This window comes from Cetorhinus maximus, chromosome 20, assembly GCF_964194155.1.
Source record: "Cetorhinus maximus chromosome 20, sCetMax3.hap1.1, whole genome shotgun sequence".
Lineage (NCBI taxonomy): Eukaryota > Metazoa > Chordata > Chondrichthyes > Lamniformes > Cetorhinidae > Cetorhinus > Cetorhinus maximus.
In genome coordinates, this window is record NC_135898.1 from 78,582,575 (window position 1) to 78,604,369 (window position 21,795).

At 45.2% G+C, this 21,795-nt stretch overlaps 1 protein-coding gene across 1 annotated transcript in view; it reads right to left on the minus strand.

The window, feature by feature from the left end:
• The window catches only part of sh3pxd2aa (SH3 and PX domains 2Aa), a 507,011-nt gene that overhangs the window by 242,241 nt on the left and 242,975 nt on the right, over window positions 1-21,795 (minus strand). The window contains exon 7 of the mRNA XM_078564963.1: window positions 5,186-5,208. Within this exon, the coding sequence (XP_078421089.1) occupies window positions 5,186-5,208 (23 nt within the window). The remainder of the gene's footprint in view (window positions 1-5,185; window positions 5,209-21,795) is intronic.

Below are 21,795 nucleotides of genomic sequence, written 5' to 3' on the forward strand. Positions count from 1 at the left end.
TTTTACAAACCTGTGTTGGCTCTTTTTTATTAAGCCACTGAAGGCCAGGGCTCTTTGGTGCTCACTTGTTTGAATGCCTTGATGTTGAGGGCGGCTACTCTTAGCTCTTGTATCTATGCTGGATTATGGCTGTGATAAGGCCTGCAGCCAAATAATTACAGCAGAATTTGAACTGAATGCTGGTGAGCAGGCTATTTGTCAATTACTGTAGTGCGCGTATCTTCAGGGCAACGGCAGGGATGTTATCAAGTCCAAAGCCTTTGCAGGAACAATGTACGCAAGATATAAAAATCATACAGAATTTAAAATAAAATGTCATGCGGCTCAACCACAATCTTACTAGCCTACATTTCTTGTGTCCACTTTGAGAGCACAGGCAGCTAGGGTCAGTAATGTGCCTCCACAATAACATTATAATTATACAAAACAAATATGAATTCTCTGAGGGACTCCGTGCTGAAGGTTAGTCCACAGGGAATGATTATGTGGGTTTTGGAGGCAATTATGAATGGCAAATGTGGTAAGTATCTTTGAGAGTTAATGTGAAGGAAGCAGTTTTCTAATGGAGTACATTATGGGTAATTCACTAGTCGCCGTGAGTCCTGCCAAGGAAATAAATCTATGCGGATGGAAAGCAGACAGCATGGCTCTCACACTCTAGAATAATGTTCCGTGATCCTACAATTGGCTGCAGTCTGTAAAAACCAAACGACATGAGGTGGATTCATCAAATTGGATTTCTCTACAGCAATCAGGTCAGCACATCAAAGGCAAAAAAAAGGAAAGAATCAGCAACAAGATAAGGAAATGTTTGGAGAAATGGTCTCAGCCAAACTGTATTAAGTGCATAATGATTTCTCTAACAGTCACCACACCTCAGCCTGGCCATGACTCTGTTTACAAACTCTTTAAGGACCAAACAGGAGAGTCCAGTTCTCCGATATTTTGTACTTCTGTCTATAATCAGGCACTGTAAAGCTGCATTATTTCCTGATAGCATCACAACGATTCACACTGCACCAGTTGAAACTGTTGAATGGATTGTTAACTTTGACAGTGAATTTTAACTGCTTTCCCAGCCATACTAATAACAATTTCCAGCCAGAATGGAGATAATTGGTCAATTCCCCCATTAATCTTGCCTGGAGCAGCACTGCTGTAAATTAATGGGGTTGATTTTACTCACATCATTTGTCTTTTCTTTATTCGTTGATTGGATGCAAACATCACTGGCTAGGCCAACATTTGTTGCCCACCCCTTATTTCCTTTAAGAAGTAACAATTCTTCACCCACTGTATTTTACTGAAGAAATCACCCTGATTTTATCAGGAGATGTTGCGGTAGTTTCAGTCTCGAGTTCTAATAACTACAGATTCTTTTGAAATAGACTGTAATTAAACTGTTAGTTGTAAGTCCCGCCATACCTCTAACTCATTGGCTGACAATTAGGGGCAACAGTCATTCTGAATTTTAAAATGGGGGCATTGGGAGATTGTGAGCCAATGCAGATCAGGTAGTGCGGGGTTGATAGATAAATGGTTTGGATACACGCAGCAAAGTTTTGGATTAGCTGGCTTATGGAGGGTGGAGGAAGAAAGTCTGGTTCAGAGCACTGGAATAGTTGAATCTAAAGTTAACGAAGGCATGGATGAAGGTTGCAGCAACAGATGGAAGTAGTCAGATTTTGTAATGGGAAGAGGGTATGGATCAGAAGCTCAGCTTGCAGTCAAAATGGGATGCTGAAATTGCAAACAATCTGAGACAATGGCTGGGGAGGGAAACCGAGTCAGTGTAAGGGTACAGAGTTTGTGGTGCCAGCCAAATAAAATGGCTTCAGTCTTTCAAGTTTACTGGAGGAAATTGTGGCTCATCCAAGATTTCATGTCATAAAAGCAGGCTGCCAACACAGGTAGTGGGGGCTAGAGAGAGGTGGTGGACAGGTAGAGCTTGGTGTCAGTGTACATATGGAAGCTTTAGATGAAGCTGCCAAGCAGGACCACGAAGATGAAGAAGAGGACAGAACAAGGTTAGATTTTTGGGGACTCCAGAAGTAACTGTGCACGGTTGAGAAAAGAAGCCATTGCTGCATAACCTCCAGATATGGTTGGACAGCTAAGAATGGAACCAAATAAGATACATCAATATAATAATATAGATATGATCAAAAACTAGATAGATTTTAAGTATGGATACAACTTCAGAGGATCTTTAGGTCGGCGAGCGTGGGTCGGGGCCCGCTCGCCGACACGTAAAATGATGTGGGATGATGTCGGGTGGAACTCTCAACATCACCCTGCGTCATTTCAATTTTCAGGTTGGCGGGGGCGCAGCCGAATCAGCTGTGCACCCACTGACCTGTCAACAGCCAATTGAGGCCATTGAAAAAGTAATTGAGATACTTAATAGACCTGCCCGTCCAACCTTAAGTTTGGCGGGCAGGCTGGGAGCCCTGGCGGGCTTCAGAAAAAGCATGAAACCTCATCCACGGGCAGGATTAGGTTTCATGACAGTTTTAAAAATTTTAATAAATCTATGCTTTAAACTGATGGACATGTCCCAACTCATGTGACAGTGTCACAAGAGGGGACATGTCAGGGAAATTTTATTTTTGCTCCTTCACGATTTTTAAATGTGGCGGTGATCTCCCTGAGGCAGCATTTAGCCTCAGGGAGATGAGTGCGCTCTTTCACGCGCACATGCGAAAGAGCACACTCTCAGCTCAGGGAATCCTCCTCCCCCCCACCGCCCCCTGCGCAGGGAGCGCAGAGCACTTCCTAGTGGACATCAGATTGGGGGCATAGATCAGAGGCGCGCCCGCCTGCGCCCGCTCCTGCACTTCCCCCCCAATGGGAACAAAATTCTTCCCATTGTTTAGTTACTGAGAGTGAGTGTCTCAGTTTTGTTGCAGAGCGTTCTTTGGGAGGATCATGAAATTGAGGTTGCTACAGTCACCCATCTGCTCATTGCCATTTCCATTAAGAAAACTTAGGATCGAAAGGTTTTCACCTAATTAAGTAATGGATTCTGGAGCTCCAGAGACAGCATAATGGATAATATACAGTGCCTGTTCTTTTCACCAGATGCATTCTGAGTGGGGCACATGGCAATATGTATAACGTCTCTGATTATTATAGGAATAACGGTTCCTCTGCAATTGTCCACAATTACAGCATCTGTCGTTGATTTCAAGTTAAATATATTTGTCAAGAATACAAATTATAAACATAGGACTTGTAGCTTAAATAAATAATAAGAATTGTACTGGGTGAAAAAGCACTATTTACTGTTGTCAACCCTGTGGGACATATTCTAGAAGGGTTGATCAGGTCACACCATTGCTGCAGTTTTATTTGTTAGTGCATCACCTGAGAAATATTGGATTCCCCTGGAGTTGATTGTCTTTAACCAGGAAATGAACCTGGAGTGCGAGGGTGGGGGGGTTCAGTTGTTATGGTCTACATAGGAACCAATTACACAGGCAGAACTAGGGATGATTTTCTGCCGAGAGTGTTTGAGGAGTTAGGATCCAAATTTAAACGCAGAACGTCAAAGGTAATCATCTCTGGATTGTCATATGAACCACACGCCAATTGGCACAGAGTCAAGAAGATTAGAGAATGAAACACCTGACTCAAAGAGTAGTGTGGGGAAAAAGGAGTTTTGATTCATGGTGCATTGGGATCAGGACTCGGGAAAGAGAGAGCTGTTCCATTGGGATGGGCTCCACTTGAGCCGGGCTGGGACCAGGAAAGACTCGGCAGCTGGAGTGGACTTGGTTGGGTGTGCTCGAGTTTGAAAAAGTGAGAAAAAAAATCAAACTGTGACTTCACAGGAAGGTCCTCAGGTGTTTGGCTGGTGACTGTTGTAGCTTTATTTCCGTTTCTCTAAAGTTCGGGAAATAGTCTAAGGAGCTGGGAAAATTTAAAATTTCAATTTTGTTTCAAAAAAAATAAGCCTAAGTAAAACATTCAGTTAACTTCCCTATATTTAAGTGATGCCAGCAGAAGGAAACAGAGTAGCTGGTGAGTCTTTTTTTTAAGTAATAAGGTTTATTAATTGCATTAGGAAATGGCAGAGGCGTTGAACAAATATTTTGTGTCTTCACAGTAGAAGATACAAGTTTCATACCAGAAATAGATGGTAACCTAGCGGCTAAAAAGAGCAAGAAACTTGAAGAAATTAATAGCAGCAGAGAAAAAGTCTTACAGAAACTTAAGGGGCTAAAATCAGAAAAACCCTAGGACCTGATGGCCCACGCCCTAGGGTTCTAAAAGAGATAGCTGCAGAGATAGTGGATGTGCTGGCTATGATTTTCCAAAATTCCTTAGATTCAGGAACGGTCCCAATAGATTGGAAGTTGGCAAGTGTTACACGGCTTTTCAAGAAATGAGGGAGAGAGGAAGCAATTAACTACAGGCTAGTTAGTTGTTGGGAAAATGCTGGAATCTATTTTTTTTATATTCTTTCATGGGACGTGGGCATCGCTGCAAGGCCAGCATTTGTTGTCCATCTCTAACTGCTAGGTCACTTTAGAGGACAGTTAAGAGTCAATCACTTTGTTGTGTCACATTTAAGGCTGGCAGATTTCCTTCCCTAAAGGGCATTAGTGAACCAGATGGGTTTTTATAACAATCAATGATAGTAGCATGGGCACCATTACCGAGACTAGTTTTACATTACAGCTTTATTAATTCACTAGCCACTATGGTGGGATTTGAACCCATGTCCCTAGAGCATTAACCTGGGTCTCTGAATTATTAGTCCAGTGACGTTACCACAATGCCACCATCATCCCATAATAATTAAGGAAGTCTTAACAATTCACTTAGAAAAGCATAGTATGGTTAGGACAAATCAACATAGTTTTACTGAAATAAAATCCTGTTCACCAAATTTATTAAGGGCTGAATTTTCGGCTCCTGTTGGCGTGGGGCGTATTTGGCAGCGTGAACGGACAATATGGCAAGGCGGCCAAAAATCGGTTTTATGCTGTTGCGAAACCAGTTTGGGATCGTCCGCTCCGCCCGTCAATGGCAGGCTGCGTTTTCCACTACCGCATATCGGGAACTTAATTTCAATACTTTAGCATCTCATTATAAGCCCTGCTCTCCGGGATCATCCTCCCACGCTGGATCATCTGGGCACATAGGCCTGATTGCACACCAACATGTTTCACAACTGTACATAAGCAACGTGCACCTTGCAAGCTGCACTTAGCTCGGGACTTGGGGGTTTGTTTGCCTATGTTGCTTTGGGCAGCACTTGTGGTCATTAGTGCCAGGCTTCGCAGACAGCACCACATCACTTTTAGGGGGCTGACGGGCAGGTCTCCACCTACCAGACCCACCATAAGGCGGGATGGCTTTTCAAAAGGCTGCAGGGCTAAGGCTTGCTTGGTGGAGGGGGAAAAGTGGCCTTTGGCAGGGGAAGAGGCTGCAGGGCGAGGGCTGTACTGGGGTAAGGGGGTATCCCTGGGTGTGTGTGGGGGGGCACATGTTGATCTGTGCAAGTGGCCTCAAGGTGGTGAGGGCTGAGGAGGCAGTCTTGTGCGTCGGTGGTGGAGGGAGTGAATATTTGTGGATGTGGTGCCAATCAAACGGGCTACTTTGTCTTGGACAATGTCAAGCTTCCAGGCAAGTGGGGTGTATTCCATCACACTCCCGACTTGTGCTTTGTAGATGGTGGACAGGCTTTGGGGAGTCAGGAGGTGAGTTACTCATCACAGGATTCCTAGCCTCTGACCTGCTCTTGTAGCCACAGTATTTATATGGCTAGTCAAGTTCAGTTTCTGGTCAATGGTAACCCCCAGGGTGTTGATAGGGATGTTGATGCAGCCAAGCTTGGGTGGAGGACATCACGATGGGCCTCCAAAAGGCATTCCAGTGATGGGTCACTGAACTCTTCTTGGCTTTCAGGGCCATGTCCTCACTGGAGCAATCCTGGACTGAAGCATTGAGAACTGTGCACGTGGCTGCAGTTTAGATATGGCACCCGGAGTGAGGAAACGGTGAGGTAACAGCGTGTTGGGTGATTCAGAGGCCACTTGCCAGCGAGATGGCATGTTTCCTGTGCCTGCATAATTAATTAGGCGGGAAGCAGACGATTTGGCGTGAAAACCCGCCATTGTTGCCGGCAGGTAAAACATCATTTTTCACGCCTGCTACCACACTTAGTGCAATTAGAGTCATACAGCACAGAAACAGGCCCTTCAGCCCATCGTGTCCATGCCAGCCAACAAGCACCTATCTATTCTAATCCCATTTTCCAGCACTTGGCCTGGAGCCCTGTATGCTACGGTGTTTCAAGTGCCCATCTAAATATTTCTTAAAGGTTGTGAGGGTTCCTGCCTCTAACTCCCCCTCAGGCAGTGTGTCCCAGGTTCTAATCGCCCTCTTGGTTAAAAATTTCCTCAAATCCCCTCTAAACCTCCTGCCCCTTATCTTAAATTGATGTCCCCTCGTTATTGACATCTCCACTAAGAGGAAAAGGTTCTTCCTATCTACCCTATCTATGCCCCTCATAATTTTGTATACCTCTATCAGGTACCCCCTCAGCTTTCTCTGCCTTAAGGAAAACAACCCTAGCCTATCCAGTCTCTCTTCATAGCTGAAACGCTCCAGCCCAGGCAACATCCTGGTGAATCTCCTCTGCACCCTCTCCAGTGTAATCACATCCTTCCTATAGTGTGGCAACCAGAACTGCACGCAGTACTCCAGCTGTGGCATAACTAGCGTTTTATACAGCTCCAACATAACCTCCCCGCTCTTATGTTCTATGCCTCGGCTAAGAAAGGCAAGTATCCCATATGTCTTCTTAACCACCTTATCTACCTGTGCTGCTGCCTTCAGGGATCTATGGACATGTACACCAAGGTCCCTCTGATCCTCTGTACTTTCTAGGGTCCTATCATTCATTGTGTATTCCCTTGCCATGTTAGACCTCCCAAAATGCATCACCTCACACTTCTCAGGATTAAATTCCATTTGCCACTTCCTCCCATCTTACCAGCCCATCTATATCCTTCTGTAGTCTAAGGCTTTCCTCCTCACTATTTATGACACTCCCAACTTTTGTGTTATCAGCGAACTCACTGATCATGCCTCCAATATTCATGTCTAAATCATTAATGTGCACGACAAACAGCAAGGGTCCCAGCACCGATCCCTGCAGTACACCACTCGTCACAGGCTTCCAATCGCAAAAACAACCTTTGGCCATCACCTTCTGCCTCCTGCCACTAAGCCAATTTTGGATCCAAATTGCCCTTGATCCCATGGGTTCTTATCTTCTTGGCCATTCTTTCTGGGACGATTCTGCCTTAAGAGTTTGTTGAGGATGTAACTTGTAGGGTTGATAAAGGGGAACCAGTAGATGTAATGTATCTGGATTTCTGAAAGGCATAAGTGCCACACAGATTAAATGGCCAGAGAAAATTTCATGGAATTGGGGGTAATATTTTAGCAAAGGTACAAGATCGGTTATGAACTTACAAACAAGGAGCAGGATTCGGCCATTCGGCCCCTCGAGCCTGCTCCGTTATTTAATAAGATCATGACTGATCTGATAGTAACCTCAAATCTGCATCCCACCTACCCCCGATAACCTATCACCCTCTTGCTTACCAGAAATATATCCATCTCTACCTTAAAAATATTCAAAGACTCTGCTTCCACCACCTTTTCAGGAAGAGAGTTCCAAAGACTCATGACTCTCAGAGAACAAATTTCACCTCATCTCCATTTTAAATGGGCGACTCCATATTTTTAAACAGTGACCCCCTAGTTCTAGATTCTCCTACAAGAGGAAACATCCTCTCCACATCCACCCTGTCAAGGTCCCTCAGGATCTTGTATGTTTTAATCAAGTCACCACTTACTCCTCTAAACTCCAGCAGATACAAGCCTAACCTGGCCAATCTTTCCTCATAAGACAACCCAAAAATACCAGATATTTGTCTGGTAAACTTTCTCTGAACTGCTTCCAAAACATTTACATTGTTCCTTAAATAAGGTGAGCAATACTGTAAACAGTACTCCAGATGTAGTCTCACCAGTGCTCTGTATAACTGAAGAATAACCTCCCTACTTTTGTATTCAATTCCCCTCACAATAAATGATAACATTCTATTAGCTTTCCTAATTACTTGCTGTACCTGCAGACTAGCCTTCTATGATTCATGCACCAGACATCCAGATCCCTCTGCACCTCAGGACTCTGTAATCTCTCACCATTTAGATAATATGCTTCTCTTTTATTCTTCCTGCCAAAATGAACAATTTCACATTATCCCACATTAGGTCTTTGCCCACTCACTTAACCTATCTATATCTTTTTGTAGCCTCCTGATGTCCTCTTCAAAACTTATTTTCATAGTTACCTTTGTATCATCAGCAAATTTGGCAACCATCCCAACCATCCCTTCATCCAAGTCATTTATATAAATTGTAAACAGCTGAGGTCCCAGCATTGATCCCTGTGGCACACCACTCGTTACATCTTGCCAAGCTGAAAAAGACCCATTTATGTCTACTCTGCTTCCTGTTTGCCAGCCAATCTTCCATGCATGCCAATGTGTTACCCAACCATGAGCTTTTATTTTCTGCAATAACCTTTGATGTGGCACTTTATCAAATGCCTTCTGAAAATCTAAGTACAGTATATCCACCAGTACCCCTTCGTTCACAGCACGATACTTCTTCAAAGTACTCCTGTAAATTGGTTAAACATGATTTCCCTTTCACAAAACCATGTTGATTACCATGGGCTTATCCAAATGCCCTGCCATAGCTTCTTTAATAATAGTTTCTCTAACATTTGCCCTATGACAGATGTTAAGCTAACTGGCTTGTAGTTTCCTGCTTTCTGTCTCCCTTCCTTTTTCAATAATGGTATTATATTTGCTAACTTCCAATCTAATGGGACCTTTCCTGAATCTAGGGAGTTTCAGAAAATTGCAACCAATGCATCAACTATCTCACGAGCCACTTCTTTGACGACCCTAGGATGAAGTCCATCAGGACCTGGGCTCTTGTCAGCCCACAGCTCCAACAATTTACTCAGTGGCACTTCTCTGGTGATTGTAATTTTACAGAGTTCCTCCCTCCCTTCCATTTCTTGATTTATAGCTGCTTCTGGGATGTTACTTGTATCCTCTATAATGAAGACTGATGCAAAATACCTGTTCAATTCATCTGCCATTTCCTTGTTTTCCGTCATCAATTCTCCAGGCTCACTTTCTATAGAACCAATGCTCACTTTGTTAGCTCATTTCTTTATTAAATATTTATAGAAACTCTTACGATCTGTTTTTATATTTCTGGCTAGCTTTTTCTCATACTCTAATTTTTCCCTCCTTATTAATATTTTAGTCATCCCTTGCTGTTCAATCTTCTGACCTTCCACCTATCTTTGCACAATTATATACTTTTCCTCTGGGCAGGATCCCCTCATTGGGCAGGCGCGGCGGGCGGACCCTGGAGCGGCCATGAAATGATCCGCCGTCCACGATCGGGCCCCGACTGCAATTTCATGCTGGCTGGCCAATTAATGGGCAGCCAGCATGAAACGCGTGCTGACAAACTCAGTACTGCTGGGGTGGTAGCGGGAGAAGTGCGAGCACTGAAATGGGCACAGGCACGGGAGTGCATTCAGTGAAAGCTCCCTGAAGGGACTGAGCTGCCTCAGGGAGATGAAATTTTTTAAAATGAAAAGTAAGGATTTTGAAAATAAGGAAAACATGTCCGCACACGTGACTCTGACACATGAACAGGAACGTGTGAAAAATGGGTTTCAAAACTTTTTATTGTTTTTTCAGGATGAGGTTTTGAAAAAATGCAACCAAAAGGTTGGGCGGGCAGCGAAAAATTCAATTTAATTAATTGATTAATGGGCTTAATAACCCTCTTAATTGTCGAAGGGAGCACCGCCGACTCTCTCGCGCGCACCCACCGACCGAAATATCGTGCAAGTGCGCGATGATTTTGGGACACTCGCTCAGTGTCATCGTGAGCTATTTCACGGTCATGCATGTCGGGCACGCGCCCGACATGCCGAGCGGAAAATCCTGCCCTTTAAATTTGATATTATCTTTAACCTTTCTAGTGAACCACAGATGGTGAGTCCATCCCTTGGACTTTTTCTTACGCATAGGAATGTATCTATTCTGTGTATTCTGAAATATTCCCTTAAATATTTGCCACTGCCCTCATAATTGCCTTTATTTAAGCTGAAAAACATAGTCTCGGACCCACTCCTTTCTCCCTCAAACTGAATGTAAAATTTAATCATATTATGGTCTCTACCAACTAGGGGCACCTTTACTATGAGGTCATTAATTAATCCTATCTCATTGCACAATACCAGGTCTTGTTCACCTGCTCTCTGGTTGGCTCCAGAACATGCTGTTCTAAGAAACTATCCCGGAGTGGTCATAACAGGGCTCTTTCAAGTTGGCTGGCAGTGAATAGTGGAGTGCCGCAAGGATTAGTGCTGGGGCCTCAGCTATATACAATCTATATTAATGACTTAGATGAAGAGACAGAATGGGTGGAATTGTCCCAGATTTGCACAAATGCAGTAGCGGGCGGGAACAAGGATGTTTTAACCATCGGCTGCAATGGCGGCTTTTCGCTCCATATCGTCCCATTTCCTGGCACAGGCCACCTCATTAATAATGCAATCATGGGAAACACGCCAGATCACTAGCGGGCGGGTTCGGATTTGCACGCCATGTCGTGAACTCAGCGCTTCCTTGCTCTGGGCACCATATTTAAATCACACCAGAGCGCATGCCTACTTCATGTCTTCAGACCAGGACAGCTCCAAACAACACATGGCCCCAAAAGCAAAGAAGACAGCAGCCCCCAAATTTAATGACACCTCTGAGGCGCCTGCTGCACTCAGTGGAAGGCTGCTGCAATGTCCCCAAATCCCACTCAGAGCTGTTGGAAGCCCTCAACAGGGTGGCACGTGAGTCAGAGGAGTGCACCTGCTCTCTGATGAGCACATGGAGATCTCCATGGTAACAATGGTGGACCCCATGGAGACCCTGATCCAGCGGAACGTGGAGATGCACACAGCTCTGCACTCCATCGCGGTAGCCATGGGTGAGTTCCTGCAGTGGCAACGTGAGAGGCAAATGGGGTACTTTGACATCCCTCCAGTTGCTCCTTCCCCTCATGGAGTCAGGCTCGGGCACCCGAAGGGAGGAGCAGCAACAGCTGGACACTCCTGGGTCTTCCACTCCAGAATCTCAGAAGCTGTCCTCTCCTTCCAAGTCCCTTTTGCCTGTGACCCCCTCAACCTTGTCCTTTGTCACTGCAAAGGGAGCAGCTTGTCCACAAAAGGACAACCAAAGGAAACCGGGGCCCTCAAGGCCAGAGGATGCATACCGAAGTCATCAGAGGCAACAGGGCCAACCACTGCAGAGGCTGTCTCCACCTCTGCTGCAGTTGTCAGGGCAGCACCTAGAAGAAGTGGTGGGCCTTGAAAAGTTAAGAAAGTCTGATCACAATGGTAGCACAGGTGACCACATTTTGTCACTTTATAAGATAAAAATATATTCACTTTACTGAATAATGTGTAATGTCTTTCGGCTTCATTTACAGGCTTCGCAGTTCAGGGGCAAACAGCCAGATACGAGTGATTCTGGAGGGAGGAGTGTGTGTGACAAAGCCTCATGCAAGCACTCTCCCATGCACACGGAGCCTTCCTCCGTCACACTCATCACAATGTCCTGAGCATTTTCAGTGCTGCCTGCTGGGGTTCGCTTTCAGTTGTCTATCTGAGCTGATCTGCATCTCCGCCCACCCACTGATCACACTCCCATGCAGCGTCCGTGTCCGTCTAACACGAGGTTCCACTCACTTTCCATTTGAAAAACATGGCCGTTGTCAAGTATCTCATAAGCTCTGCCATCCTTTCCCCTCCCCGAGTCACCCATGTCCTTTCCCCCCAACACTGCTGACACCCCCGGCATCACGTTCCACCTCCCCACTGTTACCTACCAACCCTTTTCTTTCCAGGATGTCCAGGTGAATGTGCATGTTCCCTACCTTCCTGAGATCCCATCCCCACCACACTGACCTCCCCGACCTCCTCCTTCCCACCTCCAGGCTCCATGTCTGCCTCTGAGTCCCCACCAACCACCCTCGCCGTCCCTTCTACTGCTACCATCGCACCCTCACCCTCCCAGCCTTCTGGTTCACTCTGCCCCCTCTCATACTCACCATTCCCTCCTACTATGCCCACCCTCAGTTTGCTCCCCAGGAGGCAGTCATTAACTCCACAGACCCCTCCCTTATACGTTCACTTGGACATTCCTTTCCCCCCCCCACCCCACCCAACCCTTACTGCCTTCTCCCCCCAGACTCCACCCCCCCCCCCCCCCCCTCCCGGACTCTTTCCCCCTTCTGAACTTCTTCACTCCTCTGCCGCCGCGGCGCACCCCCCCCCCCCCCCCCCCCGGAACTCCTTTCACTACACCTACCTCCCTACTTGTTGCATTCTCCCTCATCATGCCCTACACCCACTGTACTCCCTCCTCCCCCTCCTAACCTCAACCCCCCACCGCCCCAACACCTTCATTCCCCCACTTCCAACTGCCCCCTCCCTTGTTGGGCTAATAAAGTTCTGTTGGATGCTACTTAAGAATTCTGCTCCTTCCCTACATTGCATACTAAAACTGCCCGAGTTAATATTTGGGTAGTTAAAATCCAATACAGTGATATAGACAGATTAAGTGAGTGGGCAACAAGATGGCAGATGCAGCATTATCTTGGTAAGTGTGAAGTTGTTCATTTTAGTCATAAGAATAGAAAAGCAGGATATTTTTTAAAATGTGAAAAACTTGTAAGTGCTGATGTTCAAAGACATTTGACTGTGCTTCTACAAGGAACGCAGAAATTTAGTATGCAGGTGCAGCAAGAAATTAGGAATGTAAATTGCATATTGGCCTTTATTGCGAGGGAATTGGAGTACAAGAATAAAGAAGCCTTACTACGGTTGTACAGGGTTTTGGTAAGACCGCATCTGGAATACTGTGTGCAGATTTGTTCTCTACGTTTAAGAAAGGATATACTTACATTGGAGGCGGTACAGTGAAGGTTCATTAGATTGGTCTCTGGAATGAGCAGTTGTCTTATGATGAGAGACTAAAGTAAATTGAGCTTATATTCTCTGGAGTTTAGAATAATGAGAGGCAATTTCATTGATACCTACAAAATTCTGAAGGGACTTGACAGGGTGGACACTGAGGGATTGTTTCCGCTGGTCAGGGAATCTAAAACACAGTCTCAGTATAAGGGGCTGATCATTTATGACTATGATGAGCAGAAATTACTTCACTCAAAGGGTTGTGAATCTTTGGAATTCTCTACCCTGGAGAGTGGTGGATGCTCCATTGCTGAATACATTTAAAGCTGGGATAGACAGATTTGTGATCCGTCAAGGAATTGAGGGATATTGAGAGCAAGCGGGAAAATGGAGCTGAAGCCCAAGATAAGCCATGATCATACTGAAAGGCAGAGCAGGTTCAACAGGTCATATGCTCCAATTTCTTGTGTATATTAATGACTTAAATGAAGAGACAGGGAGTAATGTATCCAAAGATAAAAACAAAAAGCTAAAAGCTACTGCGGATGCTGGAAATCCAAAAAACAGAATTACCTGGAAAAACTCAGCAGGTCTGGCAGCATCGGCGGAGAAGAAATCAGTTAACGTTTCGAGCCTTCATGGCCCTTCGGCAGAACTGAAGCATAGTTAGAAGAAGGGAGAAATATAAATTGGTTTAAGGTGGGGGGGGGTGGTGGGGGGGGGAAGAGAGAGAGAGAGAGAGAGAGAGAGAGAGAGAGAGAGAGAGAGAGAGAGAGAGACACACCACACCCTCAATGTGTCTCTCTCCACCCCCCACCTTAAACCAATTTATATTTCTCCCTTCTTCTAACTATGCTTCAGTTCTGCCGAAGGGCCATGAAGGCTCAAAACGTTAACTGATTTCTTCTCCGCCGATGCTGCCAGACCTGCTGAGTTTTTCCAGGTAATTCTGTTTTTGTAATGTATCCAAGTTTACTGACAATACAAAGCTAGGTGGAAATGTAAATTGTGAGGACATCACAGAGCGGCTGCAAAGGAATATAGACAGGCTAAGTGAATGGGCAACAAGATAGCAGATGGAGTATAATGTGAGGAAGTATGTAGTTATTCACTCAGAAAAGCAGAATATTTTTTAAAAGGTGTGAAACTTGTAAATTATATTCATAGAGACTTGGCTGTGCTTGTACATGGAACACAAAATTAGCATGCAGGTACATCAAGCAATTAGGAAGGCAAATGACATGTTGCCTTTATTGCAAGGGCATTGAAGTACAATAAAGAAAACTTGCTACAATTGTACAGGCTTTGGTGAGACCACACTTGGAATACTGTGTGTCATTTTGGCCTCTATATTTAAGGAAGGATATACAAGTGCAGCAAAGGTTCACTAGATTGGTCCCTGAGATGAGAGAGTTGTCCTGTGATGAGGGGCTGAATAAATTGGGTCTAAATTCGCTGGCATTCAAAAAAATGAGGTGATCTCATTGAAACGTACAAGATTATGAAGGGGCTACTTGAGTTTTTGCTCCCTGGAAATTATTTCTCTAATGTGCTGTAAAATGCAATAGTAATCACATAGTTTGTTGAACTCAATCTAAATATGAAGACCTTCAGCCAATTACTCAACACCAGAATGTTTTATTTAATTAGTGAGAAGACTAATATTTGTTTGAAAATAGATGCCTTGACATCATATCATTGCCACTAGGTATGGAATACATTGTGTGACACCTTATCTGCTTCATCCTTAAGTTTTCTTCTCTTCTACATCCAATCTTACCTTTCTACCTAGACCCAGTTTTCTCCCTATGTTCTGTCATACCGATCTCGGAGGTTGTGCCTGAAACATTGGGCAGAAATTTTCGCTTGGCGGGCGGGTGCACGCCCGACCTGCTCAAGCGTGAAATGACGCGCGTTGACGTCGGCTGAGTATGCCGACGTCAATGCGCAGTCACGTGATAGTTCAGTCGGCGGGAGCGCGCCAGAGCCAGCATTAACCGGCCGACAATTAAAAGGCCTGTTAATGCCATTAAGTAATCAATTATATTAAAATTTTGGCTGCCTGTCCAACCTAACAGTTGGCAGGCAGGTGAAAAGGCCAAGCAGCCTTTGCATTTTTTTGGAAACCTCATCCATGGGCGGGATGAGGTTTCCAAAAGCAAATAAAAAAATAAAAACTTCAATTTTTCATTAATAACATGTCCCTGCTCGTGTGATAGAGTCACATGAGGGGACGTTTCATTACATTTTTATTTTTTTATTATTTTTTTTATATCTCTTCATCTCCCTGAGGCAACTCAGTGCCTCAGGGAGATTATGAAGCGTTCACTCACATGCATGCATGAAGTTCGCGCTCGCTCCGTTTGCCCTCCTCCCGCTGCCCCCTGCACAGATAGCGCTGCCACTTGCGTTTTACACTGGGCGGGCCTTAATTGGCCCGCCAGCGTGAAATAGCGATCCGGTGCCGATTGCAAGTGGTGGTCGGCTTCCCGATCGCCCCCACCCGCCGCTGCCAAGCGCCCCCACCAAGAGCAAAATTCTGCCCATTAATATTTTTGTGCCTTCACAGATGTTACCTGGCAGGCTGAGTGCTTTCAGTATTTACTCACTGATAGTTCCTGTTTAATTGTAGATTGCATTGGATTTGCAATCCTCATTTTCTTTGGCATGGTGTCTTTTTTAACCAATTTTTCTTCTGCAACAGCATCCTGCGGGACCTCAATAGTACCAGAACTTTGCTGGGAGTGTGGCAAGCCACCAAGCAACTGGTCACCAAAACAGCACCGGACAACCAGTCACCCGACCAGTACCAAGCCACCGTTATCCAACCAACATGGAGCCATCCAACCAGGACCGAGCCACCAGCCACAGCTGCCACAACCAGTCAAATGCTGCCTTGATGTCAAGGACAGTCACTGTCACCTCACCTCAAATTTAGCTCTTCTGTGCTGTGCATGTTTGGACCAAGGCTATAATCAGAAGCTGAGTGGTCCTGTTGGAACCCAACTGAACACTGGTGACCAGATTATTGCTGAGTAAGCGCTGCATGATATCACTGACAATTGCACCTTCCATCACTTTGCTGATGATTGAGAGCAGACTGATGTGGTAATAACTGGCCAGATTAGATTTGTCCTGCCTTTTGTGGAGAGCATATACCTAGCCAATTTTCCACATTGTTGAGTAGATGTCAAGAGTTGTAGCTGTACTGGATCAGCTCGGCTAAGGACGTGGCTAAATCTGGAGCACAAATCTTCAATGCTACAGCTGGAATGCTGTCAGGGCCCATAGCCTTTACAGTATCCAGTGCGCTCAGTTGGTCCCTGTTATCACATGGAGTGAAATGAATTTGCTGAAGACTAGCATCTGTGATCCTGGGGACCTCAGGAGGAGGCTATGATAGATCATCCACTTGGCACTTCTGGTTGAAAATAATTCAGTCTTGTCTTTTGCACTGAGGTTTTTATGGAGCCTCCTTGCCACTGTTTAGTCTGATGCCATGAGACTTCAATGATGAGGACTCCCAGGACCACTCCCTGCCAACTGTACGTGACTATACCGCCAGCTCTGGTGGGTCTGAACTTCCAGGAGGACTGGACATGCCCAGGAATGATGATGAGAGGAGTCTTAGATATTGGCTGTAAGGTATGAGGAGAGTGCAAGAGGAGGACCCTGCGACTGGCAGTCAGCAGCACCTAGCGGAATGCGCGAGAGAAGGAGCCCAGGAATAGGCAGTCAGCAGCATCTGGGGGCATTACAGTGCATTCACGAAGCTGAGAGGTTCGTGGATAGCACGTTTCAGGACGTGGTCACTCTGCAGCTTAAGGAAGTGCAAGCAGAGAGGGAATGGGTGACCACCAGACAGGGGGAGGAGGCCAGGCAGGTAGTGAGGGAATCCCCCAAGTGCAACTCACTCGCAAACTGTTTCTCAGCCTTGGAAAATGGTGAGAGTGATGGTTCCTCTGTGGAGGCCAACCAGAATAAAGGCCATGGCATTGTGGGTGGTCCAGCTGCTCAGGGCAGAGGAAGAAATGTGGAAGGGCAATAGTGGTAGGAGATTCATCAGTGAGGAGAATAGACAGGCACCTCTGCGGCCGTAGATGTGATTCCAGGATGGTATGTTGCCTCCCGGGTGCCAAGGTCAAGGATCTTGTGGAACGGCTGCAGGGCATTCTGAAGAGGGAGGGTGAACAGCAAGAGGTCATAGTCTATGTTAGGGCCAATGACATAGGAAGAAAGAGAAATGAGGTCCTACAAGCAGGCTTTAGGAAGTTAGGTAGGAAATTGAAAAACAGGACTTCAAAGGTAGTAATCTCCAGATTACTCCCTGTGTCACGCATTAGTGAGTATAGGAACAGAAGGATAAAGCAGATGAATGCGTGGCTGGAGAGATGGTGCAGGAGGGAGGGCTTTAGAATATTGGGGCATTGGGACATTTCTGGGGAAGGTGGGACCTGTGCAAGTTGGACGGGTTACATCTGAACAGGAACGGGACCAACATCCTCACAGGGAGGATGGCTAATGCTGTTGGGGCGGATTTAAACTTAATTGGCAGAGGGGTGGGATCTTGGAAAGTAGTTCAGAGGGGAGAGAAGCTGAGATGGAATTAGAAGTTAAAACAATAGTAAGTGAGTCTGGAAGGCAGAGGAAATATGGCCTTGCTAAACTCTCTTCTTTCTTATGTAGCCTAAGTGGAATATATTTTAATGCAAGGAGCCTGAGGAATAAGACAGATGAGCTAAGGGCATAAGATAGGCACAAGATAGGTCATAGCTATGACCGAGACTTGGCTAAAAGGGTAGGGTTAGCAGCTCAACATTCCTGGTTATAGGGTATTCAGATGAGGTAGATAGGGGGGATAGAAGAGAAGGGGGTGTTGCAATATTGTACAAGGAATATAGCAGTGAGGAGGGATGATATCTTGGAAGGATCATCAAATGAGGCCATATGGGTAGAAGTAAAAAATAATAAGGGGCGAGCATGCTGTTGGGTGTGTACAATAGGCCCCCAAACAGTCAGGGAGAGATAGAGGATCAAATACGTAATCAAATTTCAGAGAAATGTAAGAATAATAGGGCAGTAATAGTAGGGAATTTTAACTACCCAAATATTAACTGGGATAATTTTAGTGTACAAGGTAGGGAGGGAGCAAAATTCTTAAGTTGCATCCAGGATAACTTTATTAGGCAGTTTGTAGAAAGCCCAACAAGGAAGGGGGCAGTTCTGGACCCAATATTTGGAAATGAGCCCGGGCAGGTGGAAAGCGGATCAGTAGGGGAGCATTTTGGAGATAGTGACCATAACTCAGTTAGATTTAGGATAGTTATGGAAAAGGATAAAGTTGGGCTAGGAATAAAAGTTCTAAACTGGGGAAAGGCTAATTTTACTAAGATGAGATAAAATTTGACCCAAGTGGACTGGGAGCAGCTACTTGCAGGTAAAACTGTGTCAGAGCAGTGGGAGGCATTCAAGGAGGAAATGGTGAGAGTACAGGGCAAATATGTTCCTGTAAAGACAAAGGGAGGGACCAAGTCCAGAGAACTCTGGATGTTAAGGGACATAAAGGTTATGATTAAGAAAAAAAGAGAAGCTCATGGCAGATACCGAGGGCTCAATACAGTAGAGTCCTTAGAGTATAAAAAGTGCAGAGGTTGACTTAAAAAGGAAATTAGGAAAGCTAAGATAGTGCATGAGAAAACATTGGTGGGTAGAATAAAGGAAAACCCAAAAGGGTTTTTTAAATATACAAAAAGCAAGAGAATAACTAGGGAAAGAGTAAGGCCAATTAGGTAATCTGTGTGTGGACCCAGATGACGTGGGTGCAGTCCTCAATGACTACTTTGTGTCGGTCCTCACAATGGAAAAGGACGAAGCAGGTATAGACATCAGGGTAGAGGACTGTGAAATATTAGAGGAAATTAACATAGAAAGAGAGAGGATGTACTAGTGGGCTTAGCAGCCTTAAAAGTGGATAAGTCTGCAGGCCCAGATGAGATGTATCTCAGGCTGTTGAGGGAGGCAAGGGAAGGGATTTTAGGGGATCTGGCACTAACTTTCAAATCCTCTCTGGCCACAGGTGAGTCGCCAGAGGACTGGAGGACTGCTAACATTGTCCCATTATTAAAAAAGGGAGAAAGGGATGGACCAGGAAATTACAGGCCAGTCAAATTAACCTCGGTGGTGGGGAAGTTACTAGAAAGAATTCTGAGGGACAGAATATATCTGCACTTGGAGAGACAAAAATTAATCAGGGATAGTCAGCATGGATTTGCTAAGGGGAGGTCGTGTTTGACAAATTTGATCGAATTTTTTGAGGAGGTAACCAGGGGTGTTGATGAGGGTAATGCACTTGATGTGGTCTACATGGACTTTAGCAATGAATTTGGTCAGATCCCTCATGGCAGACTGGTCAAGAAAGCAAGAGCCCATGGGATCCAAGGCAAAGTGGCACATTAGATTCAAAATTGGCTGAGAGGCAGAAAGCAGTGGGTGATGGTAAAGGGGTGTTTCTGTGACTGGGAGTCTGATTCCAGTGGGGTTCCGCAAGGCTCAGTGCTGGGGCCCTTGATGTTTGTGGTGTACATAAATGATTTGAACTTAAATGTAGGGGGTGTGATCAAGAAGTTCGCGGATGACACGAAAAATGGTAGGGTGGTAAATAGTGAGGAGGATAGCTGTAAACCGCAAGAGGATATCAATATACTGGTCATATGGGCAGAACAGTGGCAAATGGAATTCAACCTGGAAAAGTGTGAGGTAATGCACTTGGGGAGGGCTAACAAAGCAAGGGATTGCACTATGAATGGTAGGACCCTGGAAATAACTGAAGATCAGAGGGACTGGTGCGCATATCCATAGATCCCTGAAGGTAGCAGGGCAGGTAGATTAGGTGGTTAAGAAGGCATATGGGATACTTGCCTTTATTAGCCGAGGCATAGAATACAAGAGCAGGGAGGTTATGTTGGAACTGTATAAAACACTGGTTAGGTTACAACCGGGGTACTGCATACAGTTCTGGTCACCACATTATAGGAAGGATTTGATTGCACTGGAGAGGATGCAGAGGAGATTTACCAGGATGCTGCCTGGGCTGGAGGGTCTGAGCTATGAGGAAAGATTGGATAGGCTGGGCTGGTTTTCCTTGGAGCAGCAAAGGTTGAGTGGGGACCTGATAGAGGTGTATAAGATTATGAGGAGCATTGATAGGGTGTACAGGAAGGAACTTTTTCCATTAGTAGAGGGGTCAATAACCAGGGGTCATAGATTTGAAGTTAGAGGTAGAGGGCTAAGAGGAGAGTTGAAGAAAAATTTTTTCACCTAGAGGGTGATGGGACTCTGGAACTGCCTGAAAGGGTGGTTGAGTCAGAAACTCTCATAACATTTAAGAAGTATTTAGATATTCACTTGTGTTGCCATAGCCTCCAGGACTACGGGCCAAGTGCTGGAAAACGGGATAAGTGTAGTCAGGTCTTTGTTGATTGGTGTGGATACAATCGGCCAAATGCCTCCTTCTGTGCTGTAGATGTCTATGAGTATGATTCAGTGACTCCAGTACGACTGTCAGGCAGCTGTGGGACAGCCTTCGGCACAAATTTGGTACAAGCCCAAGGTGTTAGTGAGGAGGACTTTGGGTTCGAGTGGGCAAGGTATGTCCTTGACCTTTCTGGTGCCGAGGTTAATTATTAGACATTTTCTTAGAAGTCTGATGCAATTGAGTGAACAAAGATTCAACCACATTGCTATTGGTCTAGAGTCATAAATAGGCCATACCGGGTAAGGACGGCAGGTTTCCAGATGGATTTTTATGACTCGTCACTGTCTGGTTTTTAATTCCAGATATTTTATTAATTAATTGAATTTAAATTCCACCAACTGCCATGATGGGATTTGAACTCATGCCCCCAGAGCATTAGACTGGCTGCCTGGATAACAAGTCCACAAGGTGACTACACCAATATCTCCTCATATAAATACTGGGGCTACAATGGCAGGTTAAAGGCTGGGAATTCTGTGGCGAATAGCTCACCTCCTGAATCCCCAAAGCCTGTCCACTACCTACAAGGCACAAGTCAGCAATATGATAGAATGCTTACCACTTGCCTGAATGGGTGCAGCTTCAACAATTCTCAAGAAGCTCGACACTATCCAGGACAAAGTAACCCGCTTGATTGATACCCTATGGACCACTTTAAACTTTAACTCCCTCAACCACAAGCTCACTGTGGCTGCATTGTGTATCCTCTACAAAATGCAGAGCAGCGATCCGCCAAGGCTTTCATAATAGTATCTTTCAAAGCCACAACCTCTATCACCTAGAAAAACAAGGGCACCATCTGGAAGTTCCCCTCCAAGTCACTAACCATCCTGACTTGGTAATATATATCAATTCCTTCACTGTCCCTGGGTCAAAATCCTGGAACTCCCTTCCTAACAGCACTGTGGGAGTACCTACACCACATGGACTGCAGCAGTTCAAGGCGGCAGCTCACCACCACCTTCTCAAGGGCTACTCTCACATCCCATGAGTGAATAAAAATAAGCTTTTGATTATTCACCTATTCATGATTTGATAAGTAAATTTGCTTATTCATAAACTTAAATGAGATCTGATATTGCAATGTTCTATCATTCACTGAAGATAGGAGAAATCCTGTTAAGATATAGAGTAATTCCCGTGGTTAAGAGTGATTAACAGAAAGGTT